Consider the following 22,831-nt stretch of genomic DNA (forward strand, 5'->3'; position numbering starts at 1 on the left):
ACAACACCCCATAATGACAACGTGAAAAAAGTTTACTTGACATTTTTGCAAATTTATTAAAAATAAAAAAATTGAGAACTTCAGGAAAAAAATGAATTTAATCCATTTTGGAATAAGGCTGTAACATAACAAAATGTAGAAAAAGTGATGCGCTGTGAATACTTTCTGGATGCACTGTAGACCATAAAGAGCAGTGGACCCAGATTAGATCTTTGTGGTACAGTAATCCCTCGCTATATCGCGCTTCGACTTTCGCGGTTTCACTCTATCGCGGATTTTATATGTAAGCATATTTAAATATATACCGCGGGTTTTTTGCTGGTTCGCGGATTTCTGTGGACAATGGGTCTTTTAATTTCTGGTACATGCTTCCTCATTTGGTTTGCCCAGTTGATTTCATACAAGGGATGCTATTGGCAGATGGCTGAGAAGCTACCCAACCAGAGCGCGTATTATCTATTAAATAAAACTCCTCAAATATATTGTGACGGGTGCTCTTCACACCCCTAGAGGATACGGCCGCTCCTCAAAAAACGCTGAAAGATTACCTTCACATTGCTCTCTTCTTTGCTGGGCTTACATATGGCTGCTTTATCAAGCGATATGCTTCCTGCATGGTGCTTCGCATACTTAAAAGATCAAACAGCACGTATTGATTTTTTACTTTTCTCTCTCTGTCTCTTGACTCTTGACTCTGATCTTAAGTCTTACTTGTATTTCCGAATGAATGAGCAGCAACTTTCTCAAACTGACATTCTCTGCTCCTGATGGAGGGGGTGTGAGCAGGGGGGCTGTTCGCACACCTAGACGATACGGACGCTCGTCTAAAAATGCTGAAAGATTACCTTCACGTTGCTCCCTTCTGTGCAGCTGCTTCGTGCTGCACGGTGCTTCACATACTTAAAAGCTCGAAGGGCACGTATTGATTTTTGATTGTTTGTTTTTATCTGTCTCTCTCTGTCTCTCTGACATGCTCTGCTCCTGATGGAGGGGGTGTGAGCTGCCTTTCTTGCAACTGCTTTGTGCGGCGGTGCTTGGCATACTTAAAATCTAAACAGCCCTATTGATTTGTTTGCTTTTCTCTCTCTCTCTGACATTCTCTGCTCCTGACGTGCACTCCTTTGAAGAGGAAGATATGTTTGCATTCTTTTAATTGCGAGACGGAACTGTCATCTCTGTCTTGTCATGGAGCACAGTTTAAACTTTTGACAAAGAGACAAATGTTTGTTTGCAGTGTTTGAATAACGTTCCTGTCTCTCTACAACCTCCTGTGTTTCTGTGCAAATCTGTGACCCAAGCATAACAATATAAAAATAACCATATAAACATATGGTTTCTACTTCGCGGATTTTCACCTTTCGCGGGGGGTTCTGGAACGCAACCCCTGCGATCGAGGAAGGATTACTGTACACCATATTAAATATATTGGGTCTCTGAGGTATAATCACCACTAACAAATAATTTTCTAGCTGTTAAGTAAGACTGAAACCAATTTAAGACGTTGCCAGAGAGGCCTATCCATTGACTAAGATGATATACAAGAGTACTGTGAACAGTAGTGTCAAATACTGCACTCAAGTCTAAGAGAATCAGAACAAATACATGGCTTCTGTCCGTATTAACCCACAAGTCATTTACTACTTTAACCAGTGCAGTATATGTACTGTGATTTGTTCTATAACCTGTCTGAAATTTGTCAAGAATAGAATGTTTATTCAAGTAATAATTTAGATGTGTTATGACTACCTTTTCTAGAAATTTTCTTAAAAAAGGAAGGTTAGATATCCATTCATCCATCCATCCATCCATCCTCTTCCGCTTATCCAAGATCGGGTCCCGAAGGCAGTAACTTGAGCAAAGATGTCCAGACTTCCCTCTTCCCTGGCCACTTCTACTAGCTCTTCCGGGGGAATCCCGAGGCGTTCCCATGCCAGCCGAGAGACATAGTCCTTCCAGCGTGTCCTGGGTCTTCCCCGGGGCCTCCTCCCGGTTAGACGTGCCCGGAACACCTCACCAGGAAGGTGTCCAGGAGGCATCCTGATCAGATGCCCGAGCCACTTCATCTGACTCTTCTCAATGCGGAGGAGCGGTGGCTCTACTCTGAGCTCCTCCCGGATGACTGAGCTTCTCACCCTGTCTTTAAGGGAAAGACACCCTGGCGCGGAAACTTATTTCAGCCGCTTGTATTCGCGATCTCATTCTTTCGGTCACTACCCACAGCTCATGACCATAGGTGAGGGTAGGAACGTAGATCGACTGGTAAATTGAGAGCTTTGCTTTTTGGCTGAGATCCTTTTTCACCAAGACAGATCGATGCAGAGCCCGCATCACTGCGGACGCCACTCCGATCCGCCTGTCGATCTCCCGCTCCATTCTTCCCTCATTTGTGAACAAAACCCAGAGATACTTGAACTCCTCCACTTGAGGCAGGTTCTTGCCCCCAACCCTGAGAGGGCACTCCACCATTTTCCGGCTGAGGACCATGGTCTCGGATATGGAGGAGCTGATTCCCATCTCAGCCACTTCACACTCGGCTGCAAACCGATCCAGTGAGAGCTGAAGTTCATGGCTTAATGAAGCAAACAGGACAACATCATCTGCAAAAAGCAGTGACCCAATCCTGAGACCACCAAACCGCACCCCCTCAATGCCCTGGCTGCGCCTAGAAATTCTATCCATAAAAGTTATGAATAGAATCGGAGACAAAGGTCAGCCCTGGCGGAGTCCAACTCTCACTGGAAATGGGTTCAACTTACTGCTGGCAATGCGGACCAAGCTCTGACACCGGTTGTACAGGGACCGAACAGCCCTTATCATGGGGTCCGGTACCCCATACTCCCGGAGCACCCCCCACAGGATTCCCCGAGGGACACCGTCGAATGCCTTTTCCAAGTCCACAAAACACATGTAGACTGTTTGGGCAAACTCCCAGTCTACAACCAGTCTAGGTTAGATATTAGTCTAAAATTATTAAAAATGGAGGCATCAAGATTCTTTATCTTGAGCAGGGCTTAGACAACTTCAGTGTTAAGACAGTCAGGAAAGACCACCATATCTAATGATGAGTTCACTATGTCAAGTACACTATCAGTTAGCACAACAGAGACTTCTTTGAAAAAGCCTGTTGGTATTGAGTGAAGGACGCAGGTGGAGGGTTGTGACAGAGCAGGTCGGCTCCATGCTCCCACTTCCGTTTTGAGACCTTTTGGACCTAACACCATTGGTAGTCGTGACCGGGATGAGCTGGCAAATGATGACACTCATATATCCAAGCAAGGGGAAGATGTAAAGGTGCTCAGTGCTTTTATTAAAAACAATTCAAAAATCAAAGTGTCCAAAAAGCACAGTACTCAAAATGTCAATAGGTAATCCAATAAAATATAGATGCTGTGGAGGTTAAAATTCAATTTTAAAAAAAAAAATGTAAAAACAAGGTTAAAAAAATACAGTGTAGGAAACTGTCAGTTAAAATTCACAAGTCCTGGTGCCTTCCTTTAAAACTGACACCTCTCCAGCTTATCCTGTTTGGATTTTACAGGCCGGCAAGATGTTGACCAACAGTTGCAGACACCCATTTCATCCGGCCTGTGTCCCTGCCATCACTCCCACGGTGCCCGGGGCAACCAGCAAACCCTGCTCCATCCGAACCACTGCCATATCCTAGCTTCACCCGGCACAAGAACTCTGTACTCCCACCACTGTCATTGGTTCCACCCAGCGCAAGCACCTCCAGAGCTTAATGGTTGCTCCTGCTACCTGGTTGCGCAGCAGGAGTGAACCTCAGCCCCATCCTGAGAGATGGCCATATGCCTCCCCTTGGGGCTCCACTCCCGTCCACCTGCTTTTGTTCTCTACACCAGCTCAGTGTTCTCTCTCTCTGTCGTGCCTGCTTCTTCTTCCCATCCTTTAACCTCTGCTTCCTTTCTTTGGCATATTAGTCGCTGGGGTTTTTTTCTTTTCCTCCCTCTGATCTCATTTTCTCTTGGTGATTTTTTTTCTCCTCTCTGTCCTTTGTAGGCTCTTTTTTATCTCTGCTTGATTGGGTGCAGGTGCCGCAAATTGCAAGGCATTGAATGAGGCACCTGACTGATGCTCCCATTTGCTTGTGTATTTGCACCCAGCCAGGCACCTCAATCAGCCCTGCAGTGAAGTGGAGCCACACCCTGCACCCAATCCCGAGCCTGCATGTTCTGGGACCCGATTATTTATTTAACCTGCACCCAAGCCGCAGACCTCGCTTTATCACAAGTGTTTCAGTTGAGAAATTATTCTGCGTAGTTTGGGCAGATCTATTCTGGTCAAATAATTTAACTCACTTAAAATGGAGTACTGGGGTTCACTCAGATTAATTTTAGGCAGGAAGTACTATATTATTTCTAATATCATTAATTTTGTGCTTAAAAAAATATAGTGAAAGCCTCACAAGTTTCACTAGTAATTTTTATGAGGCATTCCATTGAGTGAGCTGAGTCAAATACATGATGCACTGGTTTTAATTACTAATATAGAAATGCATCATACTGGCTTAAATTATGCTATAGCATTTGGACATAAAGGAAATTAAACAATGTACATTACCGTTTCACGGTGGCGCAGTGATCGCGCTGCTGCCTCGCAGTTAGGAGACCCGGGTTTGCTTCCCGGGTCCTCCCTGCGTGGAGTTTGCATGTTCTCCCCGTGTCTGCATGGGTTTCCTCCGGGCGCTCCGGTTTCCTCCCACAGTCCAAAGACATGCAGGTTAGGTGGATTGGCGATTCTAAATTGGCCTTAGTGTGTGCTTGGTGTTTGTGTGTGGGTTGGCACCCTGCCCAGGATTGTTTCCTGCCTTGTGCCCTGTGTTGGCTGGGATTGGCTCCAGCAGACCCCCGTGACCCTGTGTTCGGATTCAGCGGGTTAGAAAATGGATGGATGGATGGACATTACTGTTTATGGAGAAGTTTTTAGTATCGCATTTAACGAACGTTTTCCGCATTTGTGTATATTTTTATTGAGTATAAACTACTTGCTTATAATGTGAATAGAATAGATGTGCTAGCTTTGCTGCTACACATGAAGGCACAAAAAATTAATTTTGTTTGAGTTTTCTGTGTTGCATCACAGCACTGATTCAAGTGATTTATGTACGACATCCTGTTTTCTTCAGGTATCTGCCCAAATGAAAATATTGCTGTGCAGTAATGAATATTTGCTTTTTTTTAGCTCATTTATTGTATGTATTCAGTGTTTTTTTTCTAACTATACTCTGTGCAGTCTTATATTGAAGTTAAAATAGACTGACAGTTTTACTGTGTGTCCTAAAGGGTGACGGGAAGAAGTTTGCATTTCTTCTCAAATACTGTCTAGTATCCACAAGAAGAATGATTTGAAAAATTGGCACAGGGCATTTTTTGCTGGAATTAACTTTTTTTTTGCTCAGTATCATCTTTTCTGTAATTGTTTTTTTGCATTATGTTTTGAGTAAAGGATTGCATATCATGTGATATTGATGTTGCATTGTCACCCATGTCAACTTTTGTTTGATGCCACTTCCCCTGGCCTAGTTAAATCACAAGTTTTTTTAATGTAATTTTTTTTTTTTTTTTTCCTGTAGTCATTACTGCACATTATGAATAAGTTGTTACCGTTACCCTGTTTATTTAAACTTATTAATTGAGCAATATTAAACTAGGGTATATTTTAGTGCATGACATTTCGTACCTCATAAAAGATACTATAAGGAATATGGCAGTATTTAAAATAAATGAAAATTACTAATACATAAACATACATACACAAACACATTATTTTGAAAGATTTAGAAAAGAGATTTATTGCCATCCCCCTGCAAAAGGGAAACATTTCTAAAAATGAATTCCAACAGAAATATAAAGCTCTTGCTTATGAGTTTTAGCATTTTGTGTGTGACTGTGCCTAACAATCCACTAGAACTGAGTCGAAGGATGATTCCTCTCATGAATCCACTGCAGCTTGGATAGACTCCTGTCACCCAGTATACAATATATTTTAATGAAAAGGTTTGGGAAAGTGGATACATGGACAGCATAGTAGTGCAATGGTTAGCACTGCTACTGCCCCGCAATTTGAGACTGACAAGTTTGAATCCCAGACAGGTCCTGTCTGCATGGAGTTTACACATTCTTCCCATGTATGTGTGAATTTTTCTAAGATTTTCTTCTCAACATGCAAAAATGAAATTGATATATTAACTTGGTGAGTCTAAAATTAGCTTCAACAAGTATGTGTGGTCATGTACCTGACCATGCTTTGCAGTAGACTGAAGCCTCATCTGTTGTTGATTTCTGCCTTGCACCTGATGCTACTGGGACACTGTTTTAGAAATAACCCAATGTTAGTGAGAAAATTGAAGCTTCTGCGCCCCTGTGGTTTTGTTGAGGAATTTATGAAAATTATGACTGGGACTAATTCCATTCATAATTTTAAGTGCTTCAATCATGTCCCCTCTTAAGAACCATTTGATCAAACTGAAAATGTTCTGCTACTTCAGTCCTTTTCTAATAGTTCATACATCTCACTAGTTTTTTTCTGCATTTCTTGGTCAAATGAAAGGGGGAGAAGGGATTTCTTTTAAGAGCTGCTCCTGTAACAGTGCAATCATGGAAAATTGTACTTATAAACTACTCCAAAGCCAGATAACCTGCAGAAGATTAAGGGGCTTAGAAAGGTTTGTCAGTGTTATCAACTGTGAATTGGTAGAATTAATACTAAGTCAGAGGTAGGTTCATAGTATAATGTCCTGGTTGGTTTGAGGTATGTGCATGTTTTGTTCACATGAAGAATGCTGGCATTTGCATGTACAAAGTATGTATGTGTGTATTTTCACTTGAGGTCACAAAAAGATATAGTGCTATTCTTCATATTCCTAAGATCCTCAAGTACCTTTTCACAAAGACGCAATATTTACATGTTAGCTTCCTAGTGTAGTCCAGTGTAACTAACATCTTCACTTAAATTATGTAAATTTTAGGAAGCTAAATTGTACATTAAATTCAGCCTTGGAAACTAAAATTCATTGTAATACTAATTTCCTCTACAGGATCGAATTATTGATGCAGGGCCAAAGGGCAATCATTCAAGATTCATGAACCACAGCTGCCAGCCAAACTGTGAAACTCAGAAGTGGACTGTGAATGGAGACACAAGGGTCGGCCTGTTTGCACTGGTGGACATTGCAGCTGGTGAGATGCTTTGGTTCTTCTGTGTTTGACATCTGTTTTTATATTATCATTCAGTTAAACTCAACCCTTGGTAATAATGCTGCGCTTTTGTTTTTAATGATAGATTAAATAGCAGAATTTTAAAATTACTGCCCCAACAAATAAAAATACATAAATTTAAAATCTTTTAATCCAGTAGTGTTTGACAAGTTCACAGTTTCAAATATTAAGAATGGAAAATATTCAAATGCATGTGTTGAATTTCTGGAAAGGGCATTTTCTTGTGCTAAGTGTTGTTTTTATGTAAGACTGGGTTATTGCTTATAGGGGTTATTTCATTTATATAACTTATCTCCTGTGAGTGACTCACATTTTGGTAACTGAGCATAGTAGTTCTTCATTTGTCCAACTGAATCCATGATGCTTTTACTTTCAATAGTATCAATAAAAGTATGTACCAACACAATCAATTTTAGAGAGCAAGCAAAGTTATAAAAATGTTAAAAATACTAATTAATTAGTATAGTAAAAAGTTAGAATGTGAAGTAAAGCAAACAAGATGTTGCAATTGCCAACAAGAGTTTGGAAGTATAACTGTTCAGCTTTTAATGCAAGTACTATCAAGAGCAATTATAATGAAAATGTACAGTATACATTAAAGGTTGCAGACACTTGGACAGTATAGAGTAAATGAATCGATATAGAGCTGGTATCTCATTTCTGGTTGTGTATGGTATACTGGTATCAGTAATACCAAAGTGAATACAACTGACCTGAAAGATGTTTTGATTATTTTGTGCATTTACATGTTTGTTCTTAGTAATGTACTGATGTTTCTGCCAGGTTTGTTTTTTGCCTTGTTTTGCTTTTCCTAGTATAGCCCTTCAGTAGGAAAAGGTAGATTCTTAAAGTGACTGGATGGACTGGATTTTCAGATATTGGTTTAACTAAGCAGTTGCTTCCATGAAAAGAGTCTGAATTTCTTTATTCTGACAGGAATTGTCGTAAATGAGTAAAAAAGGGTAGAATAGTGCAGTAAATTTCCCTTCTAAGACAATGTCATTTTAGATTTTACATGACAGGAATATGTGCTGCGAAAGGAAAAAGAATTACAAGATAACTGTATATTTCAAGATTGCATTCTGCTATAAAAAGAATAACAGTAAAAATAGTATTTTTGGAGATTGCAAGAAAAGAATGTTGTGTACAAAACCTACAAATCATTCTGAAAAATGTGAAGGACAAAGAAACACTATTTCAACAGTATTCATGAGCTCTTTTAACTCTTGCTGCAAGTAGGATATCCTCTTTGTACGCACAGATGCAGTGGAGGTGTGCAGATCGATTTTATTTGTGCAGTATTCTTTTGTCTTGTTTTGTTATATACTGTATCTTCACAATAGGGCATACTGTCTTAGTAATGCTTTAGTTTCTTACATACCTCTCTTGTAAGGAGGACCACATTATTCAAACATTAATTGTAGCACTGCTACAGAAATATCAATAGAGCTTTTGATTTTGAATTGATCTTGTAATTATATTTTGTAAAACTAAAATAAATACATTTGACAATTTTTTCATTATGAGAAATACATATATTGTGTCACGCTGCTAGCCCTATTAATTATGAGTTTTAGTAGTTTGCAAGCAAATGTAACTCATTGATTAGCAGCCCTAAAACTGTCCAAAAAGCTAGAAAATTATGACGTTCAACTACTTTACTTTATGCTCAACTTTCCTTATGCATGGTAGTTTTGCTTCATTGCTTTTAAATAATAAAATTTGCTTTAAATACTTAATGAAGTCTTCAAGTCAGTGTACTGCAAGGTTTAGATAAAATGTCATAATAAAACAATTTTGTTTTTTTATTGATAATAAAAGAAATCTTGGTTCATCCTTAGCATAGAACATTTATAATTACACAGAAAAAAACAATGTCTGCTTACTAGCCATTATTAAGTTGCATTAAAATATGTGTAAGTAGAATACAAAAGTAATTTTTGTTTAATTTTAACTAGGTACTGAACTTACTTTCAACTATAACTTGGAGTGTTTGGGAAATGGTAAGACAGTGTGCAAATGTGGATCTCCAAACTGCAGTGGATTTCTAGGAGTCAGACCAAAGGTATACTTGATTGCTGTTTTTGTTGCATCTTTTATGTAAATTATGGACAGCATTATCACTGTTTCATTTAAATTTTCATAGTTTTGTAACATGAGTAGCATCTCCACTATACAGCAGTTGCATACCCCTTCCTCATAGACATCAAACTACAGTATAAGTGTTTAAAATTACTTCTCCTTTGTCTTCCTTTAGCACTGAAACAACAAACTACTGGCCTTTATATTTACAGTTATGTTAACAGACCTTCAAAGGCATTTATATCCATTACAGGTTTTGAGCGCTTTGAGTAGTGAGAAAAGTGCTATATAAATGTAAAGATTATTATTACATCAACTGTGGAATTTTCAGGTACATAAAATATAATTTTTATATATCATAACATGAGCTTTTTGCACAGTTTCTGTCTGCACAATAGAGTAAATGAAACTGATAGGTTCCCAGTGCATCTCTCAAATAAAAGACTGTGCTACCAAAAATGAATATTTTACATGTAGCTGTAGAGAATGTTATGTATATACTAGGATATAAAAGTCTTTGATGCTTGTGCACTTTGCTTAAAAACACACACACACACACTTATTATCCATCCATCCATCCATTATCCAACCCGCTATATCCTAACTACAGGGTCACGGGGGTCTGCTGGAGCCAATCCCAGCCAACACAGGGCGCAAGGCAGGAAACAAACCCTGGGCAGGGTGCCAGCCCACCGCAGGGCACACACACATACCAAGTACACACTAGGGCCAATTTAGAATCGCCAATGCACCTAACCTGCATGTCTTTGGACTGTGGGAGGAAACCGGAGCACCCGGAGGAAACCCATGCAGACACGGGGAGAACATGCAAAATCCACGCAGGGAGGACCCGGGAAGCGAACCCAGGTCTCCTTAATGCGAGGCAGCAGCGCTACCACTGCGCCACCGTGCCGCCCTCACACTTATTATGCCAGATGTAAATAGTTAACCTTTGGTTCAGCATTTAGATTTTTTATTTCCCCCAAATTATTTTAATCTAATTAGTTTTCCTCTGGTTGTTTTAATAGTTCTTAAAATGACATGGGCAAGAATATTTTTTGCCAAATACATTTTGCCGAATTAAAGGATGAGCAACTTTCTGAAAACGTCCACTTTAATGGAGTAAATGTTTAGATTTGAGAAAACATGCCTTCTGCATTTATGAGGCATCCTTGTGATAATGAAAGGAATCTAAAAAAAATTATTTTTATCACAGATTCATGAAACTTTTAATTTCTTGAGGTTTGCTTATCTGCTCACAGCTGCCATCATGGGTTGAGGTGTGACAACCCAACATGCCCCACTGAGCACCAAGCTATATTCTGATTGTAATCCTACCTCTGCTTATGTAATTCTGTTTTTGTGTAGTTATGTTCTGCCCTGCATTGTAACAACAGACAGCTGCACGCTCAAATAATAACAAAGTGGCACTGCTAAAGTGATCTGTGTATGTGAGTGTGTGCATGCGTGCCTATTTGTGTTTGTCCTGCAATGGACTGACGCCCTGTCCAGGTGTTCTTCCTGTCTTGGCTTCATGTTTGCTGGCATTACTGACTCTGCCCTGGATAAGCAGGTTAGGAAGATGAATGGAATACTATTGTGCCTATAGCGGAGAAATATGTATAAAGGCAGATTAATCACCTTCCTAGCATTTGTGCCAGTTAATGCAGAATCCACTTTTTGGCACGTTGTTTTCCACTTTTTCCAATCAAGGACATTTTTGTGGGGCAGTGTTGACTTAGTGCATATCATCCCTTGACCGATCGAGCCAGTGTTTCTTTGGGCACCTATGTGAATGCTTTCCCTGTGGACTGAGGCACAAAGCTGTCTTTGCAACCATCTGGTTGTTGCTGTGGATTGAGTGGCCATATCATTGGAGACATACCATTCTATTTGAATGGAGTAGTGGATGAAATATATTGAGGTCAGCGTTTCATAATAATATTATTTGGTAACAGGGTGGCGCAGTGGTAGCTCTGCTTTCTTGCAGTGAATGAGACTGGAATTACATGTGCATGGAGTTTGCATGTTCTTCCTAGATGCTGTGGTACATTATCAATGTAGCAGCAGTGGGCAATCCTTTTGAAAAAAGAAATAAGCTTCCGTATAATGAAAAAAAAATAAATGTAATTGTAAGTGTTCCTTTTGCAGTTATTATTGTCTAGTTGTCTACTTAACAGAATCGTCAATTCACTTCTGTACATCAGTATTCAAAAATGTCAGTAATGGGAGCTTGGCGATAACTTTCCAAGGTGAATCCATGCCCCTTGGTCCAAGTTTCTACTCCCTGTTTCGAAGGCTGCAGCAAGAAACGTCTTGTGGGGCTGACATTGTTGCCATGATAGTGGACAAGTGAGGTAGTTAACGAAGTGCTGTGCACTGCCAGTCTCCTTTTAAAATGGCCAAATCTCCCATTAAAGGTTTGCTTTTTTACCTTCTTAAAATGGATACAGTGAAATGCAATATGTGTGTAACCTCAAGATGTGGTTCAATGCACAATAAAAATTTTAGCTTGAAAAATTGACGTATTGTTTTTGTTTTAAGACCTTTTCATTCACCTCTGACACTAAATTGGCCCTAGTGTGTGGTTGGGTGTGCGTGTGTGTTTGTTTGTTTGTTTGTGTGTGTATGTGTGTGTGTGTGTTTGTTTGCCCAGCAATGGACTGACTCCCTGTCCAGGGTTTATTACTGCCTTGTGTTCTATGCTAGCTGGGATAGGCTCCAGCATCCACCGTGGCCCTGCTGAGGACTAAGTGAGTTAGAAAGACAAAATTCACCTATGGACCTCTGTATACCCTTTAGCCCCAATATGTAAGCTGCAAGAACATGCAAAGTATTTTTAAAATGAATAAACAATGCTTCACTTTAGAACACAATTTTTTGTGACAAATTAATATAAGCAATGATTGTGAAGAAATAATATCAACTTAAATAATACCAAACTTACTCTTTAAGACTGTCCCAGGTGATGAGACTTTTTTTTTTTTTTTTTTTTTTTTTTCCTGTGGTGGCACTTCTTGCTGAATTGGTCATTGCACCTTTTATTGCATGTTTGACTAACAATCAACTAACTAGATTAATGCAACTAAACTCTACAGATGTAAAACCACCAAAGCTTTAGCCACTCATAATCATCAGTTGGTTTAGTAATAGTCCCTGTCAGGCTTGGTTTGCTGCATTAGATTATTGTCTGGGCTTAGTTTAGAAACTGATCTGGGCTGATTTTACTGAAAAATGTTTGCGGCTTTAGTATGCATTTTTTTTTGTGTGCAGTATTTGCTTCAAAACCTTTTTGGTCACATAAGGACCTTTTTTATCCCACAGATTTTTTTTTATCTTTGTTTTTGTTTTTCTGTAGAACTGTTTTTTTCCTGTTTGTTAATTTGCAAACTTGTGAGAGTTTGTCTGATGTCACACTACACAACTTTGCATTAGAGATCATGTCACATTTACCAACTGCAATTCCAGTGTCTCTCTGTCTTGAAGATGTCAGATTACACTATTAGGAATTGCAGGACATGGTGGGATTGTACAGTTCCCTCATGATTTCTCAGCACTGTTTCAAATGTATGCACAACAAGTAATAGATGTTTTATTCCCCACTTACAATGGCATAATAACACTTCTATGATGTGTGCTTTTGGCCCACAATCCCATACCCAGCTCTGTCATGGATAACTACAGGCACAGAATATGACATCTTTTAAATTAACATGAACTCTGTTGAGTACACAAGCAATCAATATAACTGGATAATCTATCCAGAGCAAGATCAGGCACTGGCAATAGACAGTCCTTCGAACATGATGTACTGTATGAAAAATAGTGTGTAGGCTTCTTCCCTTAATTCTCCTCTCTCATTTGAGGAAAAAAATAGTGTAGTGTCATACTGTAGAATTAAAGATTATATGCCATTGTTTTGTTTCTGTTGCAAGAAGATTATGAAGTTATGCATATTGTTTCAACAATATTACAAGTGACATCAAGGGCCTTTTGAACCAGAAGAAAAGGGCTTTTTAAGACGGTGATCAGCATGAGCTCAAGCGCGTGCAGAACAACAACAACAACAACATTTATTTATATAGCACATTTTCATACAAAAAGTAGCTCAAAGTGCTTTACATAATGAAGAAAAGAAGAATAAAAGACAAATAAGAAATTAAAATAAGACAACCTTAGTTAACATAAGAAGGAGTAAGGTCCGATGGCCAGAGTGGACAGAAAAAACAAAAAAAAACTCCAGAAGGCTGGAGAAAAAAATAAAATCTGTAGGGGTTCCAGGCCACGAGACCGCCCAGTCCCCTTTGGGCATTCTACCTAACATAAATGAAATAGTCCTCTTTGTAGTTAGGGTTCTCACGGAGTCACTTGATGCTGATGGTTATACAGACTTCTGGCTTTTAATCCATCCATCATTGTTGGAACATCATGGTGCTTTGGGTAGATGGTGGTGGCACAAGCCACCACCAATAGGACACCGGAAAAGGAAACAGAAGAGAGAGTAGGGGTTAGTACAGATTTTGAATGGTTATTATAATGAATTGGATATACAGAGTGTCAGGATTAAATTACAGTGAAGTTATGAGAAGGCCATGTTAAAGTAATGTGTTTTCAGTAGTTTTTTAAAGTGCTCCACTGTATTAGCCTGGCGAATTCCTACTGGCAGGCTATTCCAGATTTTAGGTGCATAACAGCAGAAGGCCGCCTCACCACTTCTTTTAAGTTTTGCTCTTGGAATTCTAAGGAGACACTCAGTTGAGGATCTGAGGTTGCGATTTGGAATATAAGGTGTCAGACATTCCGATATATAAGACGGGGCGAGATTATTTAAAGCTTTAAAAACCATAAGCAGAATTTTAAAGTCAATTCTGAATGACACAGGTAACCAGTGTAGTGACATCAAAACTGAGAAATGTGTTCGGATTTTCTTTTCCTGGTAAGGATTCTAGCAGCTGCATTCTGCACTAACTGCAAACGATTGATGTCTTTTTTGGGTAGTCCTGAGAGGAGTGCATTACAGTAATCTAGTCGACTAAAGACAAACGCATGAACTAATTTCTCTGCATCTTTCGATGATATAAGAGGTCTAACTTTTGCTATGTTCCTTAGGTGAAAAAATGCTGTCCTAGTGATTTTATTAATATGCGATTTAAAATTCAGATTACAATCAACGGTTACCCCTAAGCTTTTTACCTCCGATTTGACTTTTAATCCTAATGCATCCAGTTTATTTCTAATAGCCTCACTGTATCCATTATTGCCAATCACTAAGATTTCGGTTTTTTTCTTTATTTATTTGAGAAAGTTACTATTCATCCATTCTGAGATACAGGTTAGACATTGTGTTAGCGAATCAAGAGATTTAGGGTCATCAGGTGCTATTGATACATACAGCTGTGTGTCATCAGCATAGCTGTGGTAGCTCACGTTATGTCCCGAGATAATCTGACCTAATGGAAGCATGTAGAAGGAACTCCAAGTCCAGCTCAGGGTGGCGAAGGAGCAGTACAGGAGAAAGCTGGAGCAGAAGTTGCAGAATAACAGCATGAAGGAAGTGTGGGATGGGATGAAGATCATCACTGGCTGCAGCTCAAAGCGGGGTACCACCATTGAGAGAGACGTGAAGAGAGCAAACCAAATGAACAACTTCTTTAACAGGTTTGACCACCCTAACCCACTCTCACTCTCACCTCAGAGTACTGCACTCTCTACACATCCTTCTGCTGATACCAGCATAGGAGAAACATCCCCACCCATAATTACAACAGCGCAAGTGAGCAGAGAGCTGAGGAGACTTCGTGCCAGCAAAGCAACGGGTCCAGATAGAGTATCGCCACAACTGCTGAAGGTCTGTGCATCGGAGCTGGGGGGTCCACTACAGCGCATCTTCAACCTGAGCCTGGAACAGGGGAGAGTCCCGAGGCTTTGGAAAACATCTTGCATCACCCCAGTCCCAAAGGTATCACGTCCTAGTGAGCTGAATGACTTCCGGCCTGTTGCTCTGACATCACATGTGATGAAGACCATGGAGAGGCTGCTGCTTCACCACCTGAGGCCACAGGTTCAACACGCCCTCGACCCTCTGCAGTTTGCATATCAGGAGAAGGTGGGAGCGGAGGATGCCATCATCTATATGCTACATCGATCCCTCTCTCACTTGGACAGAGGCAGTGGTGCTGTAAGAATTAGGTTTCTAGACTTCTCTAGCGCCTTCAACACAATCCAACCTCTGCTCATACCTGGTGGCATGAATCGTGGACTATCTTAAAGACAGACCTCAGGAACTGCACGTCTGACATTGTGGTTAGCAACACAGGAGCGCCACAAGGGACTGTACTTTCTCCGATCCTGTTCAGCCTGTATACATCAGACTTCCAACACAACTCGGAGTCCTGCCACATGCAAAAGTTCGCTGATGACACTGCTATCGTGGGCTGCATCAGGAGTGGGCAGGAGGAGGAGTATAGGGACCTAATCAATGACTTTATTAAATGGTGCGACTCAAACCACCTACACCTAAACATCAGCAAAACCAAGGAGCTGGTGGTGGATTTTAGGAGGCCCAGACCCCTCTCAGGGACCCCGTGATCATCAGAGGTGACTGTGTGCAGATGGTGCAGACCTATAAATACCTGGGAGTGCAGCTGGATGATAAATTAGACTGGACTGCCAATACTGATGCTCTGTGTAAGAAAGGACAGAGCCGGTTATACTTCCTTAGAAGGTTGGCGTCCTTCAACATCTGCAATAAGATGCTGCAGATGTTCTATCAGACGGTTGTGGCGAGCGCCCTCTTCTACGCGGTGGTGTGCTGGGGAGGCAGCATTAAGAAGAAAGACGCCTCACGCCTGGACAAACTGGTGAGGAAGGCAGGCTCTATTGTTGGCATGGAGCCGGACAGTTTGACATCTGTGGCAGAGCGCCGGGCGCTCAGCAGGCTCCTATCAATTATGGAGAATCCACTGCATCCACTAAACAGTGTCATCTCTAGACAGAGGAGCAGCTTCAGCGACAGACTGCTGTCACTGTCCTGCTCCACTGACAGACTGAGAAGATCGTTCCTCCCCCAAACTATGCGACTCTTCAATTCCACCCAGGGGGGTAAACGTTAACATTATATAAAGTTATTGTCTGTTTTTACCTGCATTATTATCAATCTTTAATATTTTGTTTGTATCAGTAAGGAGCTGCTGGAGTATGTGAATTTCCCATTTGGATTAATAAAGTATCTATCTATCTATCTATCTATCTATCTATCTATCTATCTATCTATCTATCTATCTATCTATCTATCTATCTATCTATCTATCGATCGACTTTATCCACTTGAGCAATAAAACACATTTTCCTGTAATTTCATCATTGTAATTTGATGTTCATTTGTCATTTATGTATTACCAGTAGCGGCGCACTGCACTGCACAATAATGAACTCTCTGTATGTTTAGCATTCCTTTGCTCAGAGGTTGATGTGCTTGCTGCTTCCTGAGCAGCTCTTCCTTTCTCCACCCTAGCGGTCCACTTCTTCTCTTCACGTTAAAATTGATTAAGTCAGTGTTTGTGTTGCAATTACTTAGTACGTTTCCTTTAATTTTTCACTTAAGCTGGCACTTAAGTCTTCAATCTGCCTCAAGAATGATTTAAGATATGAAGAGGTAGAGGAAATGACGGCAAAGGTGGTAGGGATGAGAACGGCACCAGTACGCATCCGCCGACCTGCTGGCCGCTACCAAGAGTTGATTCTAGAATAAAATAAAAATTAAAAAGTGTAATAACCTTGGAGGTCAATCATCACCCTGAAAGCGGATAGCAGACGTCACATAGTATATGTGTACCAAATTTCAGGTCAATAATTGAAACGGTTTGTGAGCTACGGGTGATTTAAAATCCTGGACAGACAAACAAACAGCCACAGTAGCATATTATGTAAGAAGATATATATATATATATAGATATATAATAGATATATATATTTATTTATTTATTTTATATAGATATATATAAACTGCTCTGGACTAGGGCATCACTGATGTTTAGTTACTGTGGTACTGACCATATGGTATCCTTTTGATCTTTTTAACAAAGTTCATGCTCAATTTAGTATATTCTATTATTTTAAAAAAATGTTTCCTTTATGACAGAATCAACCAAGCTCATCTGAAGACAAGGGACGGAAACTGAAAAAGAAAACAAATATTAAGCGCCGGTCAAAATCTGAAGTTACCAAGGAGCGAGAGGATGAGTGTTTTAGCTGTGGTGATGGTGGGCAGATTGTTTCTTGCAAAAAGCCAGGATGCCCAAAAGTTTATCATGCAGACTGTCTGAACCTTACCAAGCGACCTGCAGGTATGTTAATCGTTGTAATACTATTGTACATGTGGCTTTATCTTTCTGCACTAGAAGAGCATTAATTGTGTTCACTCTAATTTAAAAATATTTATTTCTGATGATTCCACTACATTTGGTGCACTGTATTTTCCTTGTTCTAGGCACTGATGAAGTGTAAATGTTCTTTCAATGTCTTAGTGATTTCAGTATTATAAAATATTCTGAAAAGCATAGTTCATAGAAAAAGCAATCTTCTATGTCTTAGTATTTTCAGTGTTTTAAATTACTGTATAAAAGACTAGCTTATAAAGAAAAGAATCTTGTGCACTGTCTATAGTGTAGTACTAAGAATGACAGGTAAGAGTTTGACCAAACAAAATAGGATTTTCTGCTGTAAAATTCCTGATTAGCGTTAACAATCAAAAGTCTTGGAATCCTTTTTTTCAGTATTTCACTCTGGAGCTTTAAAGAACAGGACTTGACTGGTAAAGCAGGTTACAAAATGAAATAAGAAAAGAGCAGGGTGATTAAATGAGAGAATGCAGGTACTGTATATAAAAATTGCTAGCTTTAAGTTTTATCTGAGAAGTTTAGCAGATGAGTTTGGAATATGTAACATACATTTCTAAATGATAATTGGTCTTATTCCTTTTTGAAATGTTGTATTTCTTTGTCAGGTCGATGGGAATGTCCATGGCACCAATGTGATGTATGTGGAAAGGAAGCTGCCTCATTCTGTGAGATGTGTCCTAACTCTTTCTGCAAGGAGCATCGTGAAGGAATGCTGTTTATTTCAAAGCTAGATGGACGCCTCTCTTGCTGTGAACATGACCCATGTGGTCCAGATCCACTGGAACCAGGGGAAATCAGGGAATATGTCCCTGACAGCGGTGCAGCTTCTAAGGGTTCAGAAAAAAAGACTGCAGGATCAGTAACTACCAGCATTTCCACTACTTTCACCAAATCCACTGTTGACTCTACCACCAATGGTACCATCAAAACAATGCCAGCGAAAGAGGAACATAAACAACCTGAAGAGAGGAAAGTGGAAAAGATTCCTTAATCTTAAAATCTCTCTAGAAGAGAGTCTAGGCTTACATTTTTCACCTGAGATGACTCCTCTTTGTCTCTTTCACTGGTAGACTGCAGAATTTAGAAGTAGGTGTTCTGCAAATAAAAAAAATTCTACTTTTATTTTGCAGCTAAAAATGAGCATAACAAGTCTCTTAGGATGCCTGGCTTGCCCACACAAACCCCCCTACTTCCTCATTCATTTCTGAAATTTTTATGTTCCCTGAAAATATTTTTCTGCCAATTATGTTAATTGGAAAAAGAATGGGCAGCTGTCAATAATTAAAAAAGGGGTCTTCTACAGAAGACTGTTCAAAGCAAAGTGTTGCTTAATTTGGCAGTGGAAAACTATGTTACATTCTCAAGTGTAGGCAGAAATATTTCTCTGTGGCTGTAACAAAACATGCCGTTTACAGCATATAAAACCTGACCTTCTGCTGTAGAGTTTGTGAAGATTTCTCATCTAGAACGCTGCCATTTTGAGAAACAGAAATTTAAATTATAAAATAGCAGCTGCCATCTAGGGGTGGATTGCATATTACAGATTTTATTTCTTGTGGCACGCACTTCAGAGTACAAATAATGAAAAATATTTAATCCATAATCCTGTTTGTAATCTTGTGTTGTCCTCAGTACTTCACCGCTTTCATGAATCCTGAAAATAATTCTAAGGTTCCTTACTACTACAGTATACCAACAGGTTAAAAAGTGAGTCTATTTACAGTTTAATCATAATAAACAAAAACGGAAAAATAGCTTAACTGGTCCTTTCCTTCCTTCCTTCCTTCCTTCCTTCCTTCCTTCCTTCCTTCCTTCCTTCCTTCCTTCCTTCCTTCCTTTCCACACACTTAAGTGAGATAGAAGCAACTTGTTTCTGCTCAGTATGGTGCTCCGCATTTCTTGGTGCCTCCTCCAAACTTCATCAAGGAACGGATTCACTCTTGTCACTTTCTGTGTCCTCTTCCCTCACTCTCCTCACTCCTTTTGGTCTAATTCCTGGTTGGACCAGTTTCAAAATAAAATCAACAATGGCTCAGGTTTCTTTTATGAAGCAGTGGATGTTTGGCTTTGGTACTGACCATATCTTGAATCCAGTTACTGGGCCTCACATTACATTTTTTATTATTATGTCTCAAAGCAGAGTATAAAACAGTTACAATCAGATAAAAGACATTCTATTTGCAATTTAGTTGCTGCAGTAAAAAATGCGTTCTTTTTTTCTTAACATCATGTTCAGATAGCAGTGGACTTTTGATGACCTTGATGTTGTGAAATCTGAAATGGTTGTTGAAATTCCACTAATAACTTTTCTCACAACATCCATTCTCTTTGTTATTTTGTTCTTGGCAATGCATCCCGGTGCACGTAGAATCTGCACTGGCTGCAGTCGGGAATATAAAGCAGTGTTCTCAACGGACCTTTTTCTTAGGATATTATCCATTTTTTTCAGTGCCTTGCTTTGCACCTCTGTGACTAGCGTTCATTCTGTAAGTCTCATGTCAACTGTTAGTTACCGTAAGTGTTGTAAGTGCTCACTTGCACTGTATTTTTTTAACACATGGTTCATTTGTACAAAACTTTGGAGAAACTTTTAGCATCTTAATGAAGACCCAATTTAAAGATGCCCAGCATCAACCTGGGCACTCTTTGCCAATACCTGGTGCGTGACATCAGAGACACAGGTACATTATTCTTTCACGTGTTCTTTAAGCACTACAACCTAGCAATATGCATTTTCTGCACTGTTGCAACTTTAGAAAGCACTACTTCTGTAAAGAAATGCACCTTGAGGGAGTGAGCGTAAGGAAATGTTTTAATGGTTTATGTGAAAAGAGTTTGTACAGTCTGGTTGAATTTCACATCACTCCCACATCATTTTTTACTGAAAGGCACACTTCTGCTTTGTGTTACCTTGTAATGCTTAACTGTGGTAGATGATGCTTTGTTTGTACACGCCACCTTGAGTTTCAAGTTACCAGCTGTTGTGTACATTGCCTTTTATTATCTTAGTACATGTGAGTTGTGTTCCAGGCACTTGATTCAATGAGCTGTATTCGTCTCTTTAATATTTGTGTCAAGACCACTTTTTTCCCTGGCATCCTTTTTAATGTTGCAAATACAGTGGGCTTTCTGTACAGGAGCAGCTGGTTTGTTGCCTATCACAAAAGTGATGTTCTGAGTGTTTTATTAAAAGAGACATGACTGTGATAGTTTATTCTGTTAGTGCTTATTTAGCGTGAATGCAAAAAACAGATCTACGTAAATGAATTCATTTATAGGTCCTTGTTAAAAAGACTTGTTACAAAGAAAGCTATCGCCACTGTGCCACTCCTCATATTGTCAAAGGTGCCACTGCTATTAACAGTCACACTTGAGAATCAAATGATGAGGATCGGGCAGACACCATATGTCACCCAAGATTTTGCTGGTGATCAGTGCAAAGGCGTACACAATAGAGAAAAAAATAACAAAAACGCTGCGCAGTGATTGGCTTCTAGTCCCACTGCTGCCAGCTAGCGCCATATCAGGAAGTACAGTATATTGTGATGGTGACTTCAACTAAACTGCAAGAAGCTTCTGTACAGGTTAGTAACCTGGTTATACTTGAATTACACTTGATTTTAGGAAGATGTTACAGTTTTAGTCAAAAAGCATTTTGTTTTTATTCTCAATTTTCAAATACTAACATCAACACTTAACATAATTTGCTGGGCTGAACAGAAAATTATACCGAGTACTTGAAATAGTTTTTTTGTTTTTTCCCTTCAAGTTTTACTGTACTTGAGAAAAGTGAGGTGAAGTGACTACTGACATCCATGGAATTTCAGTCTGCATGGTCAATTGTTGAATATGTGTGTGTCAATCAGTATAAATGTGTATTCTCCGCATCTGACTTATGAGGCCTGTTCAACCAAGGCAGGAGAGTTGTGTATTTTAGGGTCCAAACAACCCCAATCACCCCCCCCCCACCCCTAACCACAACCACCAAAACATTACAGCATGTAAAATGGAAAAGAATTACACTCCTTCTGTTGACAAAAGGATTGTGCCTTTGACAACTGAGCGACATCATTCAAGAGGGGCCAATTATTGTGCTCTAAATGAACCGCTTATTTATTTATTTTTTTTTTATTTTATCTCTGTGGCATTATGCATGAGGTGGGATGATTTCAGTATAAAAACTCTTGTCACATATGTGAGTAGAATTGTTGAACTTAACTCTGTGTTATCAGTGTTGGGTAGTTGTAATGTACTTTATGATATACAGTATACCCAAATCATTCTTAAATCATTACCACAGACTGACAAGTGCACTGCTTGGATCATAACATCTGCTGTAAATATAGGTGAAAAAAAAAGAGGAATATGGCTTTGCATTTTTTTTAATGCAATTCATGAGTGAGGTATAAGATGGCCATATTTCAATGGAATAGATCTCATTATGCAATAAAAGGAATTTTATATCTAAACTTAACTTGCCTACTTACAGGTCTTTTGTGATTCATTTTATATATTGTATATTTTGTAAATATATGTATATGTTATGGGTAGAGCCAGAAGTTGGATAAACCCGGCATTACCCGAGGCACACATTATCCAGAGACTTTTCCAGGTAAAGTTAGAAACTCCCATTTTCGGCCTTTACCCGTAACATATATATAATATAAAATCTTAAAGACCAAGAGTTGTGTGGTGTGTCTCTTTTACCTTCAATTTCTTATGTTTTGTTTTTAATGCATAACACCCATGGAGGTGTTTAGGAGAGATGGCAGTGGAGTTTTTAACTAGAATGTTTAATGGAATCTTGGAAAGTGAGAGGATGCCTGAGGAATGGAGAAGAAGTGTACTGGTGCCGATATTTAAGAATAAGGGGGATGTGCAGGACTGCAGTAACTACAGGGGAATAAAATTGATGAGCCACAGCATGATGTTATGGGAAAGAGTAGTGGAAGCTAGGTTAAGAAGTGAGGTGATGATTAGTGAGCAGCAGTATGGTTTCATGCCAAGAAAGAGCACCACAGATGCAATGTTTGCTCTGAGGGTGTTAATAATTAATAATAATTCTTTGCATTTATATAGCGCTTTCCTCACTACTCAAAGCGCTCAGCAATTGCA

At 39.5% G+C, this 22,831-nt stretch overlaps 1 protein-coding gene across 4 annotated transcripts in view; it reads left to right on the forward strand.

The window, feature by feature from the left end:
- LOC114660282 (histone-lysine N-methyltransferase, H3 lysine-36 specific-like) overlaps nt 1–21,008 on the forward strand; it is a 153,791-nt gene extending 132,783 nt beyond the window's left edge. For all 4 annotated transcript variants that reach the window (XM_051933835.1, XM_051933834.1, XM_051933833.1 and 1 more), the window contains exons 20-23: nt 7,055–7,196; nt 9,194–9,300; nt 17,458–17,662; nt 18,322–21,008. In XM_051933835.1, coding sequence (XP_051789795.1) covers nt 7,055–7,196; nt 9,194–9,300; nt 17,458–17,662; nt 18,322–18,707 — 840 coding nt within the window. In that variant the 3' untranslated portion in view covers nt 18,708–21,008. The remainder of the gene's footprint in view (nt 1–7,054; nt 7,197–9,193; nt 9,301–17,457; nt 17,663–18,321) is intronic.
- Nucleotides 21,009–22,831: the final 1,823 nt, after the last annotated feature.

The sequence above is a fragment of the Erpetoichthys calabaricus genome, chromosome 11, assembly GCF_900747795.2.
Source record: "Erpetoichthys calabaricus chromosome 11, fErpCal1.3, whole genome shotgun sequence".
NCBI lineage: Eukaryota > Metazoa > Chordata > Cladistia > Polypteriformes > Polypteridae > Erpetoichthys > Erpetoichthys calabaricus.